We start from the raw sequence: 20,324 nt of genomic DNA, 5'->3' as shown, positions 1-20,324 counted from the left end.
ATGGTGCAGATCTGTCAGGAGCTCTCACTGTGAAGTCTGGGCAGAGGCCGGTGTGAGATCTGTGTGTGTGTGAGTTTCTTGTGCGTGCGTGGAAATGCTTTGAGTGTGCAGAGTTAATTGAATACAGTGTGTATCAAGGCTGTGTGTGTGTGTGTGTGTGTGTGTCCTAAGGCTTTGTTGTTCTGCCAACACTGCCCCCATAGAAGGCCTGACGCACACACAGTTCAAACCATACAGAAGGAAAGACAGAAAGAAAGGAGCGCGCTGAATGGGGAAGAAAGGATAAAAGAGCAGAGATACAGGAGAGTATAAACAGAGGGGATAAAAGAGTGAAAGATTGAAGAAAAACAAAGGCTTTTTAGAAGCGAAAGCATCAACAGGTGGCATTAGTTTAAGAGTGAAGAATTGAAGGTATTGTGTGTCAGGTTAACCACATGAGACGGGCAGAAATCAGACCACCCCACAAGGTGCTATCTCAAGTGTTTCATCTGGAGGCTGCACGGGCTTCAAATGGTCCAAACAGATGCCATCAGCGCCGCATAAATTAATAACCACAGAGCCGGTGAAGAAGAAGAAGAAGAAGAAGAAGAAGAAGAGGCGACATTCCAAACTACTCCTGTATTGTTTTTAACAAGCGACAACTTGCCAACATGGAGGCTGCCAGGGCGGTGCTGGATTCCTGAGCCGGGTTTTATTTACGCTCGTGGTACCGTCGCGTTGACAGCTGAGGCATTTTCAAATCTCTGAGAGGTGTGTGTGGCACTGCGAGCGTTGCCCTAATGGGAGAGAAGAGGGTAATTATTAAAGTGGGGGGGGGTGAACTAGCAGTGAACTGAGACAGCGGCGTGTGTGGTGTTCAGTGCATGAATTAGATGTAAACGTTCGTGCTTTCCTCTTGTTTGACAGCTGATGAGTCAGTGACCATAAAAAAACCTCACAATCCAGACTTTAGAGGAATGAATTTCAAAGTTACTGAGCTCTAAATACGACACAAGCATTTTTATTGTGACCACAGACACTGAATCTAAATCTAGTTCCAACGTGGACTTATTTTAATGCAAAAAAACAGAAAATGATCATGAACTGAAGGCAAAGGTGAGACACATGTTTTTTAATTCAAATGATTAAAAACTACATTATCCGCAAATTGTACAAGCACTCAATATGGAAGCAGTAACGATATTATTACATATGTAGATGAGATTCTTTAAATTAACATATCAGTTTCAGATGAACATGCTTTGAGCATAAAGAGGAAACAAAGACAGGAAGATGACTTTACATGTTATTTTTTTTGCTTATATGAGAAGGGGATTCTTTTACAAAGAAAAGGAAAAGACATTGTGCTCTTTCAATCCAACACACGTTATTAAACATCCACACAGTTTAACAGGCAGTTGTGAAGATCTTTGGTGTTTTTTGTTGTTGAACAAACCACACGACTGTAACGACGTGTGTGTGTGGCGTTCTTTAGCTGCATGAGGTTCAGGAAAAATACGTTTCCTCCAAATCAAAGGGGAATGAGACGTCGGCGTCGTTGATTATTTAAAAAAAATAAAAAGAGGAATAAGGCAGAGTCTTTGTTGCGAAACAAAAGTTGCATAAGTTTTTTTTTTTGTTGTGTTTTTTTTTTACCTGAGCTACACACACACACACACACACACACACACACACTAGCTTTGAAATGAAATCTCACTTGTGTAGCAACCAAACACCCGTCGCACAGAGTCATGAGTGATAATTGTCTTCCCTGGAAGACGTTGCCGGTAAATGTCACATGACACCTGAAACCTGCAGCCTGGCGCTAACATTACCTGTGCAGGTGTATGAGCCACGAGCCTCTGGCACTGACGATGACGATGATGATGATCGTTAAATTAGAGCAGCGAAGCATTCGCTAATTAATCAGAACAAAGGCACCTTTGCACAAGTGAGCTTTCTTTCTTCTTTTTCTTTTTGCATAACTGTTGTGAGGTGTTGGTAAGAAGATCCCACTCTGACCCCTCTGCCTTGTTTCATCCCCTCATCCTCCCCACTCTTTTCCCCTTCAGGGATAAAGGGATCACATGTGACTGCAGTGACCTCAGGACAGGTCAGAGGGAATGTGCACACACCTGTGGTGCAGGAATCTCTATGTGTGTGTGTGTGTGTGAGAAACCGCTCAATATTTGGTGAAGGGTTAGTCCAAAGGTCACTTGAAGTGTGTTCTCCGTGTGTAAGGCAGGAATCTTCAGATTTAGATATTTGTAAATGCAAAAACCATAAGAGATATGAGTTCAAACATAGTGCAAACATTAAGCAAAGGACTCTTTTCAGCACAGGAAGGCAGTTTTTGGACATAGCTCAATAAAAAGTCGACCGTGTCACCGACTGAATCTGTTGGGCGTGGTTCATATAAGGAATCAAAGTTTTTAGTGCATCAAAGCTACATTTGGAAGACAAAATAATTACATTAAAAGGTTTTGTTTTTCATAATTTAGTAACAATATATTACACAAATTCCAAATTTATACTTATAACAACAAAACATGGTATATATATATATACTGTATGTATATATTTATATATATAATTATGTATAAAAAGGAAAGGTAGCGAGAAATGCTCAAGGATTTTGGGGGTATATGCGTACATTTCCTCACAATTTGGCTCAAATAAATATCAAAAAAAAAAAAGAAAAATACCAGACGAGCACTTTCATGAAAGGGGACTGGATTAGAAAAAATAAGGAGGAAACAAAAAAGTAAAAGCGTAGGCACAACAGGACTGAGAATAGAAACTGAAAAACACTCCTTTTGCATTTAGACTTTTACATTCCTCAAAACATCAGCCGCTGTCCTGTTGAAACGCGATACACTGACACAGCAGAGGAGAATGTAGAGTCGTGACACATCCCGTGCTTTTCTCCCAGATACCAGCGAGCGTCGCGGATCGCCGTCAGCCGACCGCTGTCTGCCGACCGCAGCACCACCGGCTGTTCTGTGTGAAAGTTCTGCACGTGCACGGTGAGATGGTCATTAAAACAAACTCTGTCTGCATCCCAGGTTGGTTTTCACAACTGACTTTCTTTTTTTTTGTCTTTTTTGTTTTTGCAATAATTACATTTTACAGAAATTAAAGCTTTTAAAGGAACCGATCGCTACGGCGACGCAGACGCAGACGCAGTCAGAGTCTCTCCTGGAGGGAAACATCCTCAGGTGAGTTTCTCCTCGGTCATTTTCCAGTTCGTCGCGTGTTTTACTTCCATTGTCTCTTGAGTCTTTGATGAGTAAATGGTTTGCACCAGAAAAAAGTTCCTGAATCTTTGGTTTTTTTGACTCTCCCTTCTTTTTTCAGTCTCAGCTGAACATCTTCTTAATTTATACGCTGTTGTTTTTAGCACAGTGCAGGAGTTTGCTCAGATCTTACAAAATAACACGGGAGTCTTGGGAGAGTTGGCAAAAGAGAAGGTCTTTTTTTTTTTTAAAGCGAGTGCTGGAGAAATAAAAGACAAACATGCAGCCGTTCTCTTTTTTTTGTTTGTTTTTTTTCAGTGTTCAGCTTTTCTTTTTTTTTTTTTTTGATCAACATCCTCTTTGACTTCCTTAACGTCGCTCCTCCCACACCCTCTGATTGTCTGTCAGTCAGTAAGGCCTCCAGACGGACTCATCCAAGCGACCCGAGGCGCTCATGGCCGTCGGGGAGTTGCTGTGGCTGCCGTCGGCCTCCACGCCCTCGCTCTGGGTGTTCAGGCCAGGGTTCATCAGGCTGTTGGTCCCTCCGGTGCCTCCGGCCCCCGAGCAGGACAGCAGGCGGGTGGGCGAGCGCTCGCCCCCGGTGTTCCCCGGCGCCACCATGGAGAACTGGTAGGATCCAGAGCCGGTGCCGTAATACAGGTAAGAGTTGGACTGGAAGTTCTGGGTCTGGTTGTTTGAGTACGGCGGCGGCAGATAGGTGTGGTATCTAGAAGAGGCCGACATGCTCAGGCCACTGATGCCAGTGCTGGAGGTGTTGGCCGAGTAAGGGAAGGCCCCGGGGTAATGCATGCGCGGGTCTGAGAAGCGGGGGTCAGTCAGAGGCGACAGAGACGGGAAGGTGGTCCTCTGCTGGAAGATGTCTGTGGTTCCTGTCGACGGAAACAAAGACACAAAAGGACGGAATACGTTAACAAAAGTGTTGTTTTCTCATTTGATTTGACTTTGGAAACATTCTGGAAACATTCTGGAAACATTCTGGAGCTCAAATTTCTCGCGATGCACTCGTTCATGGACGGGTTTGCTCCGAGTAATGAGCTGAGACATTAACAGCAGTCGTCAAGCACTGACAGCACATCATCCCACAGCCCCGTGCACAAGACTGAAGTTATGAAAAGACCCCCCCCCCCCCCACACACACACACACACACAGAGCCCTCCTACCCCTCCCTCAAAATGAAAGCAGTGCACACAGAGTTATGAAACGCAGTATTGTCAGTGGTGAGCGGTGCTCTGTAAAAACAGCTCGTCGTAAATCATATTTGATGTCACGATCTCAGGCAGACACAGAGCGCGAGTGCGTGTCACGGTCCACGACCTGTGTGCTAATCTCATATGTAAACGCCGCACAATCCTAATCCAGCTGTGAGGACTTGAGTTTCACTGCTTCACCTTCTCATTTACTCAGCTGACACACACAAAAAAGAAAAGGAAGAATATAAATATTGCTCCAGGGCTCGACTTGGCAGTTGCTTCCCTGAGATTTTGGGGCCACTGCTGTCACCAGCTCACTCCCTTTAGTTTAGTAACAGCACACTGCTCCTATCACTGCACTGAAGCGTGTTATTGTCTGATCAGTCGTGTTAAACTTTCTCCTGCTGTATCGGTGTATTATGCCACTTAAATCATGATTTTTTAAAAAACTTTAAACATATTTACTTTCCCTATAAAACGTTTATAGTCGGTTGTAACTTTTAATCCAACACCGGTTTCCAAGCCTCCGTTCAAACTTGATTATAACACTTGGACAGACGTGTTGGCTGACGAGTGAAGCGTGTCGAGTCTTTGAGGTTTGAAGGTGAGGCGGTTATCGGCCGGGCCGAGATTATTCTGCAGCTTTTAAACGGCGTGTAGTCGAGACTGGAGAGAGTTCCTCATACTTGATGTCAACGTACACAACGCTCCATCCATCCACACCTGCCAGCACACACACACACACACACACACAAACCTCATCCATGGTTATTTGTTTGTCCGCATGTGGCTTTCACGGGTCCTTTGTGCCCACATGACTGCAAGTGTAAAATGTGGATTTGGATGGCAGAGAAAAGAGAGCTTGTATTTGTGAAATAGCAAGCGCTTGCACGCCACAGCCCCGAGGGGGGAGAATGCCAAACTTGCGTGCCACAGTCTTGTTGAAATGTCTTTTCCCCATGTCTGGAGAACTGGGTCCATTTTCAGCTACAAAAAAAAAAAAATCTGTTCCTTTGCAATTTCCATGGCCCCACTTTTTCTCTTTTTTTTTTAAACAACACATTTCTACAGTCGAGATTCCTCTTCTTTTTGGGATGAGGGAGTTTGATGGTGGTGGTGGTGGTGGTGGGGGGGGGGGGGCTGTTTCTTTTTCCAGAGCCTACCAGGCACTGGAGTCATATCTGATTTCACGCGAGGAAAATCCAAACCTTCAGCTGCTGTTGATTCGGGTGAAGTGGAGTCGGCCCACTAATTCCTACCGGACTCTCAAAAAGTCTCCACACTCTCTGTCTCACTCTCTCTAAATTTAGGCTTCAGGGTGAAGCTGGGAGGGGGATGTGTGGTGTTGGGGGGGTGGGGGGGTGGGGGGGGCGCCTTGATGAGTCTGGCTGCTGCGGCCCACCCTGCTCAGGATCTCCGTTTAATTGGAGTTGGTGGAAACGTGTTGGCTAAACTGTGGTGGTGACTGACTCCTGCGTTCTGTCACGGGAAAGCGTACTGGACACTTATCACAACACCTTTAATGGGCTCGTGCCAACACCGTCCTGCTGGCTGAGAGCCAGAGGACGCACCGACGCTCGCCACCACCCGACACTCGCCACCACCCGACACTCTCCACGGCACAGTAGCTCCCTCTGGAGGACGGGGCTAAACAAACGCTTCTGTAATTGAGAAGCAAAGTTGTGCAGTCTGCTTTTTCTCCCACTTCACCGCGCTGCTGCATACCTCACTGCGCCTCCCCCCCTCCCGCCTCCCGCCAGTGTAAGTACAGCCTTCACTGTGATGGCTGTGGTAACCGTGGTGTATCTTTGGCAGTGAGGGTCTTCCTTGCTGAGCCGAGTAGTAGCTGCCTGTAACCTCTGCGGCCTGAAACCACACATGATCTCCATTAGGCTCATCTGAAAAGTGTTGACTAAATTGCAGGGACAGGAGAGAGGGGATGGACCCCAGAGGGCGAGCTGGCACAGTCTGCCGTCTGTGATGTTCCCAGTCTGTGAAGCGAGCGGGTAGCTGGGAATCAGGGTTTTTATAGAGAACACAGTGTTCCAAATGTTTGCTCTCTTTCTTCCTCCTCGCTGCACACACACGCCGGAGCTCTTCTCCACCTTTTGTGCTTTGCTTGAGAAGTCCACTAGTCCACAGTCAAGCGTGTAACCCAGATACGACGGCAGGGTTTGCCTCATTTGCTTGTGGGAGAAACCGATTTTGTTGTCGACGTGAGGGCGAGCTTGAGGAGGCTGTGTGTGTGTGTGTGTGTGTGTGTGTGTGTGTGTGTGTCCACATGTGGTGGCTGGCAATGGGGAGATGCAAATCCAGGCGCTCACCTGTGAAATGTTTACTCAGCCTTGATGCAAACTGCGATGGCCATTGCTCAGGGAATGGTGTTTCAGGCAAATAAGCGGAGGGAAGGAGACGGGAGAGAGAAAGCTCCGCGTTAGAGAGCCACTCTCTGCTCTGAGGCGGTTTTAAAGTCTCATCTCACGCCCGCTGAGACTCCTCTCAGAGGGAGATAACGTCGTGTTTGATTTACCAACGGGTTTGGGTGGTTTGGAAAAGATGCCTTTAGATGTGGAGAGGTTGATTTATTCACGCTTGATAACAGGGTGATGATGACGAGGCGGCGTAATGTCAGGGCGGATCACAGGCCAACGAATAGAAGAACACAAATGAACACAAATGATCTCCAGGTGTTTGTTTAAGTGCTGAGGCTTTGAAGCCCGAACGTCGCGTTGTATGCAAATGATAATCACCTCTGCACTGTGACACCGTGGCCACCGGCTCTAGAGTTTCCATGTCGGGTACTTTATCACGGACGCATGCAAACATTCTGCACGGACCCAACTTTTGACATGATAAGCAAACGTCAAAAAAACAAAAGAAAACATCTGAGATTTTCCTAATGCGTCGACAAACAGGCTGACGTGATTAATCTGTCGCTCGAGGAACTCTGTGTCTGCCTCTTACAGCCTCTGCTGTCTGCTGTCTTTTACTGAAAGTTATATGAGCCGAGTATCATCAGCACGTCTTTACTGTAAGGATTTGTTTTTTTAAGATTTTAACATTGTAAAACATGCTCTTTAGATAATTATTACTATTGTCTGAACTGGAAATATGTATAGTCCATTCCCACTGCTCGAAAAACCTGAGTTTAAATGGGTTTTGTGAAAGGCGCTTTATAAATCTAAGTTATTATTATTATTATTATTATTATTAATAATAATAATAATAATAATAATAATAATAATAATAATAATAATAATAATTGGCATTCACTACTTGATCAACTGTCTCTGCAGTTCACACGGGTTATGAGCTTCAGCTCCAATTAGCATCAGTGGGAACATGACACAAGGCGAGTGAACATGCTAATCTCATCTTTGTCTTATTTTTTGGTGCTGATGCAACATCCTGCACCGTTTATAGTAAAAAAAAAAAAAATAAAATTAAGTAACCAGTGTAACATTGTCCCTGAGCTCATTGTTGTCTTTGCTGTTTGGTTTTGGTTATGTCACAACTGACACACGGGTGCAGTGATGAAGAATCCACCACAGGGCAGTTGGAATGGAGTTTAATCACTTTTTAAAAATGTATTTATAGCTCCGTTTATCGTGAACGAGACGCTAGTTTCGCTGCTCAAACAGTCCATGTGTTTTTCAGACAGTCTCGTAAAGGAGTCCACTGCGTGTGTGTCAATGTCTGTTCTCATCACAGTGTGAGTGGATGACTCAGCGTGTCTGCTGACGTGGAGATGGACGGGGGGGGGGGGGGGTCTGCAGCTAACACAGCAGCTAACACAGCAGCTAAATCACCCAAAAAATCTAAAGTTTTAAAGAGAAAATAGGAGATAAGGAGAATTAAACCGAATTGTCGCAGCGCAGCGGCACACCCTGAGTCGCGCCTGCCTTTCCAGCTGCTCCACTTCACTACTGTTGTTTTCAAAGGGTGTCAGTGTCTTCTAATTAAAATTAATTTGTTTGGAAATATTCAGTTTGTTTTGAGATGTTCTTAACGCTGTACTCTTTGAAAGGTGTGAGCTTTCTTCAGCAGTCCAAATTGCATCAATTACCTCCCCGGTATTTATCGAGCCGGTTTGCTCCGACGCCGTAATTAGAGCCATAGCTTACGAGTGACCTCACCACTGATGCTGCTGCTTTCATAAGAGCCTCGCAAATATGATTATCATTTGGCAACTTAGAGGAGAAAAAAAAGAAAAGAAAAGAAGATGCACAACGGGAAACGATTTTGTGATTAACGCACACACACAAAAGAGCAAGCATGCGCATGCACATCTTAAAATTCTTAGAGACGACAGACAAAGGATTCCCAGAGTGAAATGAAGAGGTCTGCGTGTCTCACCTGGCCATGGCCTCAGGTCCTCCTCCACCTTGCATGTCTTCAGGGCAGGAGTGTCCATCTGATCCTGCCACAGCGCTGCAGGGAAAAAATGAAGAGGGTTAGGGTCAAACGTGGACATCCACATATTATAATGACGTGCATTATTATTATAATAATAATAAGTCATGATATTTAAAACCCTGCATTTGTGGTGAAATTCGGAGAATGTGTGGGTGTGTGTGTGTGTGAGGAAGCTGCTGCCTGTGCCACAGAAATCTGAAGCACGTTCCAGGAAACACCCTCCACGACAGACTTGTCAAAGCTGTCTTGACACCTGGCGGTTTGGAGTCTGTGTCTTCCTGTCACAGGTTGGCCTCTGCTGACTGAGCAGTGAAGACTGGGAAGAGGAGGGGGTGGGCTTTTTCACACCAGGGTGAGACCAGGCCTGGAAACATGCTCGGTGGCTGCACGGGAGATATTTTTGGGTCTTTCAGGCGAGACATTGGAAAGGCAGCAGAGACCTGTGAAGCGCAGGACACTCACAACACTTTCCAGCCGAGCTGTCAGGAAGCGAGGACGGGTCACACGGAGCCCCCTGGCCCAACGCGTGGGACCCTGCTTCACACTCAGCGGCCACACCGCAGGAGGCCTGACACAAACGGGCGCTGTTTGTTTTCGGTCTGAGACGTTTGCAGTTGTTACACGGACACAGATTTGTGGACGTGGGCTGTGCTCAAAACTGCTCTGTGTAACTTTTGAATGTAAACAAACGTGCGTTGCATTCAAACTTCTGTCAAATGAGCCTCCACACAACCGTGATAAGAAGAAGCGAGATGGCTGCAAACGGGCCGGAGTACGACTGAAAACACAAAGGAGCTCTTAAACTACACTCCCTCTGTCAGGCCTGATAGTATTGCTTGACAGAGCCCATTTTCAGAAGGACCGTACGTCGTACATCACAACATTGCTCTATTATTAATGAGCGCAGCAGCCAGTGGAGCATGTGTTATCACTATGACTCTACCCACCGCTGCTGAGACATCTCAGCTCCTAACCTCCTGTCGTGGCAATTAGGATTGCTGAGGATGCCAGGAGCGGGGAGGCGGGGAGGCGGGGAGGCGGGGTGGCTGGTGCTGGGTTGGGTCACCTATAGCAGAAGCAGGCTCAGCATGTGTAAGATCTTTTGCTTTCCCTGGAGCTCCTCCGCTTCCTTTGCAAAGGCCCAGATCAGCACTCGGTCTATGAGAGGTCCTGCACTATGTGCCTCACAATGGCAAATTCTTACACATAAATGGCCTTATTCAGAAAGTCTCGCAAGCAGCTGGTATGATTCGCTCAAGAAAATAAACATTTCCTTCAAATATTTTGATTGGCCGGCAGACAACGTCAATACCAGAGGCACAGATTACCCCTGTTAATAGAAGGACCCGCCCCCTGGGTGGAGCTGCGGAGTGGGAAAGGAAGGCTCCGAAATGGGAAGAAGTGGCAACTGCGTCACTAATGAGCAGCGTTGGGGAGCTGCCAGTGCAGTTTTTGGGATGACACAAATAAACACGAGCGTTTGCCTTTTTTAAAGTGCAGCGAGTAAATGAAAGGGACGCGCCGAGGGGGGCGGGGGGGGGGAGGTTTGCTCGAGCCAAAATGGCGTCTGTCCTCGTGACTCCAGATCCAGCGACGCCTCTGAGACATGTAATGTGCCTGCCATAATGAAGCGTGTCATTGAGACACAGTGAATGCCAGTCCTTGTGCTGGCTTCCTGCTTCACTCCGGCCTGAGGCGTCGCAACGGGGAGAGAATGTGAGCGAGCGAGCGAGAGTGAGACGCCAGCGAGGGAAGGGGAGAGAGAAAGAGAGCGTGTTAGAGTTGGGAGGAACGCGGCCTTGGCTCAGCTATGTGGGACATTTGATATGTCTTTTGAGCCCTCACTTATAATGTGAGCGAAAACAAACACATGGGCTGAAAAATCCTATGTTCTCTTTGAGAGCCCGTGGTCCTCCTGCCCTTCCCCTCTCCCCAGACTCAATAGAGACTGTTCATGGCACACATGTAGTTTCTGTAATTGCTGAAATGTAAAACTCGGCCCCGACTCTGATGTGAAATTATAACTTACACAAACAGTGGAGTCTGAGTAAAAAACAACTCGCTCTCACTTCTCTTTTCTCTCTCTCTTTTTTTCCATGAAGAAGTCGGCTTCAAAAGACTCTTTTTTTTTTTCTTCTTCTTCTTGTTGGAGAACAGAAACATTTTCAGTTTGAATTATTCATCTTTGTGTCACAAAAAACGCGTAACCACAAGTGAAGCTTTCAGGCACCATAACAAATAAACTCTGCGGCAGCCATTGACATATTATGTAAATAGTGGAGTGTAGAAGTAAAACAGTGTGTCTACAGGACCGCTCCAGATTCCGGCTCGTTTTGGTTGTGTTGGCCACGGAGGGACGGCTTCCTGCTTCGGTTTGGCAGAACTCAGTATGAAACTCAGCGAGTGTGACGGCCATACTCCAGCGTCCGCACCACAGCTACCTGACGGCGCTCATTTCCTGTCTCGCTCTCGCTTCTAATTGGCTGATCATGTCATTCTGGATGTGTGAATTAGTGTCAGCGGCAGTAGCAGTAGCGCCGCCTCGAACCTGGGGGTGGGGGCGGGGCCCGCTTGTTTACGTGGAGTAAACAGTGTGGTCACTGTGGAGGAGGCGGGAGGGGGGGGGGGGGGGCACAGCCGCGCCCGGTCCGCGCCCGGTCCTCGCATCAAATGGGACTTTTCTGGAGTCCAGTCCAGATCCCACAACCTGAGCACACTGAACAAGAAGGGCCACAGCTGTGGCGCACGTGTGCCAGCCGAGCAGCAGGAAGGAACCAAAATTTGTCATTACTGGAAAAAGCTCCTTTTTTTAAACACAGGGTTCTAAATAAAGACTGGGTACATTTAAAAAAAAAAAAAAAAAAAAAAAAAAAAAAGGAAAGTGTAATATATAATTCCTGTATTTCAAGTCACACACTTAGACACACATTTTTGGGCCATCATCAAAGCACTTGACGTTACGTGAGTGTGATACTCGTCTTCAGAGAGGAACTCACAGGTGCAGCAACAAATAACATTGTTACTTTGTTAGTTACACGTCGAACAATCATAATGAAATCGTTGCTGCAGTTCTTGTACTTTAACACACATTAAGAGCAGCTTTAGAGTCGGCCGTGCCGGGGCCTCGTTGAGCTTCGTCCAGATGTAAAACACAGCGAGGTAAAACTAGAACCTGTCGTCTGAAAGATGATCTCGACTGTTTTGCTTTTTAAGACGTTGTGTATGTATCATAAATGCAGCCGCAGAGACGTGTTACAGGACAAACCGTGTTCTCTATCAGGAGTAGACAAGACAAAAGTGCCACCCACAGACACACACACACACACACACACAGTATACACAGGTACCTCACTTGAGGTTTTGAAAACCAGAATAACAATTTACTACTTGATTGTTTGAGTGTCAGATTTGCTTGACGGCACTCGTTGAAGTACGTATTTTCAACCACACACACACACACACACACACACACACACACACACACACACAGACAGACACACATAGACACTCCCTCCTCCCTCCTGGAGAATCATTCCACATGTCTAGCAGGCTTACCTGTGGCCAAAGACGAACAAAAACAAGCAGCCAATGCAGCGTCTGCCAGCGCGCAAGAATCTTGTCACTGCATGCACTGTAATGAGCTCTTAATTACCCCGTCTGTCTGGGGCACTAACACACAACTTGCAACACTAGCACGGAAACTGTGTACAGTGTGTGCGTGTGTGTGTGTGTGTATTTTCACTGTGCTGATGTTGCAATCGTGTGTGTGTGTGTGTGTGTGATTTAAGAATCCAGGGTAACATCAAGCAGATGTCTGTTGACAACCAAACTGAGACAGTATTTCATAGCTCAGACAACAACATGTAGCAAGGAGGCTTTAGGCGGCGATGACACTGTATTTTCTTATTTAGTCGTCTTCAGGGGGCGGGGACAAAATGCAAGGTTCCAGCCCCCGGATCATGGAAAACATCTTTTGTAACAGCGAGCTGGGAATCCATTTAATTATAACGTGTTGATGGGCGATCTATCACCCAGCAATTCTCCAACCCGAGCCAGGCCCCGGGATTTAGAGTATCTGCAGAATACAACAGTGTCTGGCAGGACTTCCTACAACAGCAGACGTGTGTGCTGTTGATATGTAAACACTCCACTGTGTCTCTGAATGGGATTTATTGCACGTCTATTTTTGTTTGAGCTTTGATTGTAACACTGTAGCGCTGTTGTCCTGCTACATACAGGAGCTCTCTGTGTGATGTTGCAGGCTGCCGCCGCATCCAGCAGATCGTCGAGGTGGGAGGGAGAAAGGCCCTCCGCTCTGTTATTTAATTATTTTACCACTCTTGCCCTGCGGTATGCCGTCATAATGGTAATACCACACATTAAGGTGTGTGGTTTTTACAGCCCTTCCCCTCCTCTGTGTCTCACACACACACACACTTCTTATAGGTGGCCTCCAGTCACTGGCAGCTGTAACGTGAAGCTCAAGGTCTTTACAGTCCTTGACAGTTCAAACTGATGTTAATGTGTTGTGTCTGCTCACGGTGTATGTCCTGTACGTGTGTGTGTGTGTGTGTGTGTTGCAACATGGCTACACTTTGAAGCCTGACAAGCCTCTGACGCTCTAATTCCTGCCCTAATCCTGTGCGAGGCAGACAAGAGGAGAGCAAAGAGCCGCTCTCCGTCTACTGTCTGGACCAAGTCTGTACACCTCTCTGCGTCGACTGGAGCGCTTCCTCCCCCAGAAACCTAAAGCTCCCTGTAAATGCCTTGCTGCAGGGGGCTTTTTATTGGCAGACAGCGCACAAAGCTCACGCCAAAGTCTAAATCATCAGAAAATTATCATCACAGTGGCTGTATTGTGTTGAAGTCTCTGCGCTGTTTATTTTTTCACTCGCTGGCGTTCCTCTAAAACGGTCGACCGCGTTCTCTGCGAAGGGAACGGAATCAACAGCAACAGCGAGAGTAAGGACGCGGGGGAACGCGGTGGGTAAAAGACCCCGTGTTCTCCACAGTCAGCTGTTAGATAGGGGCCGTGCGGGTGACTCAGTGCTGGCTAAGCTGAGCACAAGGCCAAACACTGGTAAGTGGCTGTGATACACACTGATAGAGCTCAGAGTTCCACCCACACACACGGGCCAGCGCTCCAAAACAAGCCCTCCTGTACACGGCAACATGCTGATACAAAGGTAATGAGATTCATTAGTTCGCATGAGAACTAGAGAGTAGGCGACGAGTAGAGCTGTGTGTGTGTGTGTGTGTGTGTGTGTTTAGTCTGCACGCTTCCTGACATGGCATCCTGTTGCAGAATCAGTGACATATGATGGAGCGTGAACACACTCATCCTCGGTCCAACACATCACCCACGCAGCTGTCCACACACACATATGTTTGAAACAACCCCCTCCCCTCCATCGCACCTCCTCCTCCCACCCCTCCTCCTCCTCCCCCCTCCTCCTCCTCCTCCATGCCCCCGCGCGTTCGCCCAGTCTGAGAGTGACGTGACTGCCAAGGTAGCGGGCGGCTGTTACATTCCTGAGGCTGGAGTGTGCGGTGTGCGGAGGCCGGCGTCAGCAGCCAGGCCAAGCTCGGGCTGGCAGCGCCCGCCGTGCCACCTGGCCACAGACTCACCCCTGCACACTGTGGGGCCCGGACCCCCACCAACGCAGGGCATCCGGGGACAGAGCTGACATGCACTTCCCCGCGGACGGCCAACACATATAACGACTCCCAGATCAGAAGGAAGAAAAAAAAAAGAAAAGCCCTCGTGGAGGAATCGCACATGATGTGCACTTGGCTTAGTTTGATTCTCTGTTGAATGGTTTGCACTGTTTTGATGTGTAATAAAATATCAAAGGAGGCATTTGTGTCTGGGTCATGGCAATCACCATCAGACACAGTGTTTGTGATTGTGTGGATCAGTGTCGCTCACCTTGTGTGGTGCTGAGATGTGTTTGGATGGGGCGGGGGTTGTTGTTCACTGGGCCTATACGCATACTCCGCTGGTAGCGCTCGATCTCTGACAGCCTGTCTGAGAACTGCATCTTCCCGGGGTCTTCTATCTTGACTCTGTGCCCTGAAACAACACGAGGAGAGACGGGGGGAGGGGGGGGGAGAAAAATCAAGGACTTGCTCATTCACAGGCACAAAGTTGTGTTTCCAGATAAGCTAAACCCTCGTCCTGGCAGAGCAGCTTCTCTTTGCCCATCTTAAGTGTAATTAAGCAGATATTGACTGGGACTGTGTGGACTTGCTGGACATGCTCCAGTGCAATTCACACGGAGGCCGTCACCGTGTTTTCCAGCTTCCAAATACAAAAATATTATGTGACTGTTTGCAGACCTTGAAATACATTGGCTAGACACTAAGTGTTACCCAAGCTGCACCTGCTGCTGCGTCATCCCCCAGATAACGATAATGTAAGTGGCTGAAAATCATTGCTTGAGGAATGTTGTTTTCTCTGAACTAGAGAAAAGAAATAATGATGAACTATGAATAGTTTTCCCGAGTTCTGTGAACTGATGAAGTTCAGAGATCGCTATCTTCAGTCTGACAGACACGGCACTTAGTCAGAGGGAAACACCCAGATGAGGCTACCAAACCATAAAGTCATCACTCTTTAAACACAAAGACAAAAACTCTGTGTGTGAGAGGTGATAATTAACTTATATCTGCAACAAACCAACAAACTTAGAGCTCTTACTTAGAGCACTTACACATACAGAACACACGTGTGTGTCCACATGATTCACATGTGGACACATCTTAAATGTCCAGACGCGAGTCCGGATGAGGGCTCTATGAGCCTCTAATGGGAGGAAGAGATTTTAATGTAACTATCAATGCACCAAAACTGCGTGTGTGAACCGGCATGTATACATTCTGTGGTTTTCTCCCTGGCATCTCTACAGAGTGGCCTAATGTGAAGTAATGGCTGGATTTGAATATTTTATCACTATATAAAGGGGGCAAGGCAGACCGACCAATATGGATTTTGCCCGTCCTATCTCTCCACTGACCCATGGCAATATATCTTCCCTCAGAGGCTGACCCATGGGTAAAGTTTCCTCTCGTTTACCGCTCTGTCCATTTGTTTGTGCCCGCCGCCCCCCCCCCCATCCTGTCTTTACGAACTATATAGAAATATCCAGCTTTGACACCCCCCCCCACCCCCACACACACACCCCACCCCTCCAATACACAGGGACACAGAGGTGCACATGGATGAGCCGCAGACACAATGTCTGATCACATCAAACATACTGTTTGATTCGCACCCCGGATCAAACCATTAAGTGTGAGAGAGAGAGAGAGAGTGTGACTCGCTCATGACTCATCTGTCTGGGCTCAGACTGGAGCAGCGTGTTTTCCTGAGCTCCAGAAGAAAGGACGGTGTGAGTGAACAGTACGTGAGTCCACACGTTTGCTCCGTGCCGTTACTCGGGAACACACAGCTCTGTTAATATCTGTCTCACGTTCGTTTCTCTCTAAACTGTGGTGGAAGGAATGAAAGCCAGGGATTCTCTCTCTATGTCGAGGCTCCATCACCCACATAGATACTGCAGCTACTGTCTGGTCTGCAGGCGAGCGCGGGGGGGGGGGGGGGGGCGTCAGGGGAAGTGACCCTCCCAAATATAGCCCCTATATTTGTCCTTGTGTAGTTATTAAGAGATTTACACCACCTCAAAGGGCTGAGGTCGGGGAAATGATACATCCCACCGCTCTCTGGTCGGGGAAAATAAATGATAATTGGTCAGTTTGGTCTGGGATGAATTGGCCGACTCTTTACAGATGAAAGTGATCATTCAACACACACACACACACTTGAGTCTAGCTGTGAATCCCGTGGCACAAATCCAACTGGCAAAGGCGCCGTGTTTGGCGACACACTGTTCATAGCGTCCAGCAGGGGGTTTAGTGGACTTTACAGTGAGATGGTGATGTTTGGGGGGGGTGGGGGGCAAAGCCTGGAGCTGATTATCAAGGTCCACAGTTGCTGTTTAACACCAATCAACTGAGAAGCTGCAGGACTTTGTTTCCCCCTCCTCTGCCTTCGTCTCCTGCACGCTTAATAAACTGTTCTGTTTTGATTTTATCCTCAAAGGATAAGAAGTATAGCTAATGGACGGAGGGATGTTTGGATTTTTTTTAGCTGTAGCTACTAAAGAACACTTTTTTTCCCCCCTCTCTTCATTAAACCTTTTTCCTTTTGAAACTCACATAGGAACAAAACTCCAGTTTCCCTCTGCTGTATGTGCAGCCCATGATGGATAAATTAAAAGACTTGTCACGGCAATACTGAGTGAAAGAGGAACTATTTAATCATTTTTCTTTTCCCTTCAGAGAAAATAACATTTCCTTTTGCTCTCACGTAGACTTTGGCTCTTTGAGTTTAAGTTGCACAGAAATCGTTAAATAGAGTATTTTTATTCTGACTACAACTGGGCTTTAAATCTTACTGAATTGGACTTTGTTAAAGTTGGACGACTGCATGTCCACGTCAGTTAAACGTCACGTTAATACGCCGTCTTCTTTGGGCCAGTTGACCCCGAGCGTAGCCGCAGTGCGTCTGCTCCGACCGACGTTTGACTTCGAGCTACTCTACAGGGTAAGGGCCAGAGGGGTGCGAGCGCTCCACACCAACCCCTTTTCAGAGGGGTTTCTGTGGTCAGATGAATATTTAATGTGTCAGTGTGCACTTAGGAGAGAATGCCCTTGTTTTTCTCTCTATGATATCATAACCACAAGATAGAGCTGGGAGATGGGGGCCAGTGCACACATGAGGCCCTAAACAGCAGCGCTCAATACGCACCCGGAGTAGAAATGGATGCTAAAGGTTGCAGATTTACTAGCCTCCTCTCTGAGTAGCGGTCGCATCATCTGAAAGCATTATGGAAGTCTGCGAAGAACAAATAAAATGTCTGGTATTAACGACGTAGTGCAAGGCGACGGCTGTGTTTTGAAGAAATGGGTGTGCCGCGCTCTCTGCCCCCGCTTTGTTTTGTGAGCGAGTGTGTAAGTGTGTTTCCTGGTTGTATTACATCTTTGCTGCAGAATAACGTGAGAGTTATTGCTTTGTTCTCCCCCTCCCCCCCCCCCGCCTCCCCTCCCCACCCCCCCACGCTTTGACTTGCATGGATTTAGGTTTAACTTTAAGTGACTTCAAAAGGGGTGGAGTTCTCTCCTCTCGCCATGAGATTGTACGCGATGCTCCGAGACCTGAAACCACATGAACGGTAAAGTCTGTCCGAGCCTCACCCAGGCCTTCCCTCCACAAAGGCCATATCTGCTCCACACAGAGACGGTGTTTGTTCAGCACGGTGACAGCCTGGGCTTTAAACACAGACGCCACAGCTGAACGATCACCCAATTTGACCCGTTTCCTTCCTTCATCCCCTACTTCTCCTCTCTCCCTCCCTCCCTCTCGCCCTCTCTCTCTCTCTGTCAGTATATCTCTGTCTCTATTGAAAGAAAGAAACATATGTTCCCGTCCAAAGGGAGACACATTAGACACAAGCTCTTTTTAGTGAAGGGCTGGGTGCTTTTTCAGGGGCAAAGTGAAACTCTATCTGGATGGCAAAGGGCAATACGTGCTTTGGCTGCGGCTCAAGTCTGCTCTGAATATATTTGAAGTGTAAATATTTGTATTTGACGTATAAATGGACTTGATAGGCCCCTGATAACACAGCAGAATTGATTTGGAGTGTGCACCGTTCCCGCAGAATGACATTGAAAACTATGTGTGGATTGTAAAGTCTGTGTAAGTAGGCTATAGGATTACATAGAAAAACAAAAATGTCTGGGCAGCGCAAGAAGCTTTTCTGATTCTAATATGAGGCCTAAAAAAGTGGCCGTTGATTTGGATATTTTCCTTTTTTTTCTTTTTATTTTACACGGCGTCCAGTTTTCCTTTCAGTCCAGTGAAGTGCACTGAACGTCAGGAGCTGAAAACACAGTTGAAAGTTGAATGTGGGGCGACAGTTGAGCAGGAGTTGCAGCGAGGCCTCGTTGCCTGCGAGCAAACTTCCGTTCACCCTCAACAGACACTGGGGACGTTTCAACATCTGTTTAGTAAAATCTTGTACACCTGTCTTCCTCTTCCTCCTCTTGAGCAGACCCCCCCCCCCCCCTGTGCTCTTGTTACCGCCCTTCTTCTCTCCACCCGGCTCTTTATACTTCCCCTTTCATTCTATAAGTAGCCTCGTTGCGTAGCTGGAACGGCGTCGCTGCAGCAGTGTGCGTTTGGCGCAGTGGCACCAATCGCACAGTTGGGTATCGGCTGCGGCACAAATCAAAGTTCTTGTTTTGAGGCTGACCCTGTAGGATGTGGCTTTTACCCTTGGCTGGTGATTGTGGCTGTCTCGTCTGGGCCGAGCGGCGTGGATGCGAGCCGCACGCGCACAGATGTCGCGCCGCTTAATACTGATTTACATAAGACTTTTCAGTAAAAACACATTTTATAACCACATCATTAGGGATTGTTTCCTTTCTTTGCACACAAACGAGGTGTGGGTGGAGTGTTTTTTAGTAGATGTGACGGAGTTTGAAACTGGTTTTGCTGATTGATTTGTTGTTGAGCAAATCTTTTTCCATGTAAGCATTGAGGACGAGGCGAGTAAAAGTTTTGGCTAAACTTTTATCTGCATCTCGCCCTCTGTGGCAACAGCTGCGGGATCATCTGGTCCCTGAGGCTGATGCATCAGCGTCTCTCTGGGGACATCAACAGTGTGAAAATCCCCCTCTCGCAGGCCTGAAAACAAGCTGCTCACAGCGGAAGTTGCTACACGAGGCTGTTTGAGCAAAGAGCACAGCTTTGCTTCACTGATAAGGGGATAAAGCTCTGTGTGTGTGTGTGTGGAGCACAGGCAGTGCCACACTACAGCCCTGCAGGTCGAGGCAGGCACGGAGAGTGACGGGGTGCCAAAATGAGGCCCAGTGCACCCGGATACTCTAACAATACAACGCGGCCCGTAGCACGTCGGGAGCAATCATCTCTCTTTTGTCCCATCATTCTATACTTTGTGTGTAACTGTGTAACTCAGGAGTTGAGGCATGTTTGGAGGGGGGGGGGGGAGTGTGTGTGTGTGATATGAGTGCGGTTGTTTTCAGATCTTTTTGGCTGCTTGCCTGCAGACTTCCCACTGCTGCTGCTGCTGCCGGTGGTGATGCTGCTGCTGCTGCTGCTGCTGCTGCTGCTGCTTTGGCCTTGTTGAGCACAGAAGGTCTATTTGGCTGCGGTGGCCGATCATATTAAAGCAATAAGCTGCTTTGAGTGTGTTATTTTAGCTCGAACGGTGAATGGAGTTGTTGTGGCGCCTGTGTGTGTGTGTGTGTGTGTGGTAGTCAGTTTGTTTCTAAGCAGCGAGATGCTGGGTGAAAGGTGGTGGTGGTGGGGGAGGGGGGGGGGGGGGGGGACTCACAAGACTGTGGGAAAGGAAGGCGAGCTGCTGCTGTCACATACATCAATGCGACGCCAGCAGATGT

At 47.6% G+C, this 20,324-nt stretch overlaps 1 protein-coding gene across 1 annotated transcript in view; it reads right to left on the bottom strand.

Annotated features, from left to right (window-relative positions):
• Window positions 1-1,096: 1,096 nt before the first annotated feature.
• runx3 (RUNX family transcription factor 3) overlaps window positions 1,097-20,324 on the bottom strand; it is a 47,858-nt gene continuing 28,630 nt past the window's right edge. The window contains exons 6-8 of the mRNA XM_058615607.1: window positions 14,773-14,916; window positions 8,784-8,858; window positions 1,097-4,105 (exon numbers count right to left, since the gene is read on the bottom strand). Coding sequence (XP_058471590.1) covers window positions 3,624-4,105; window positions 8,784-8,858; window positions 14,773-14,916 — 701 coding nt within the window. The 3' untranslated portion in view covers window positions 1,097-3,623. The remainder of the gene's footprint in view (window positions 4,106-8,783; window positions 8,859-14,772; window positions 14,917-20,324) is intronic.

Source organism: Solea solea, chromosome 18 (genome assembly GCF_958295425.1).
Source record: "Solea solea chromosome 18, fSolSol10.1, whole genome shotgun sequence".
Lineage (NCBI taxonomy): Eukaryota > Metazoa > Chordata > Actinopteri > Pleuronectiformes > Soleidae > Solea > Solea solea.
Note: the sequence above shows the minus strand (reverse complement) of the source record. Positions and strands in the feature narration are given on the sequence as shown.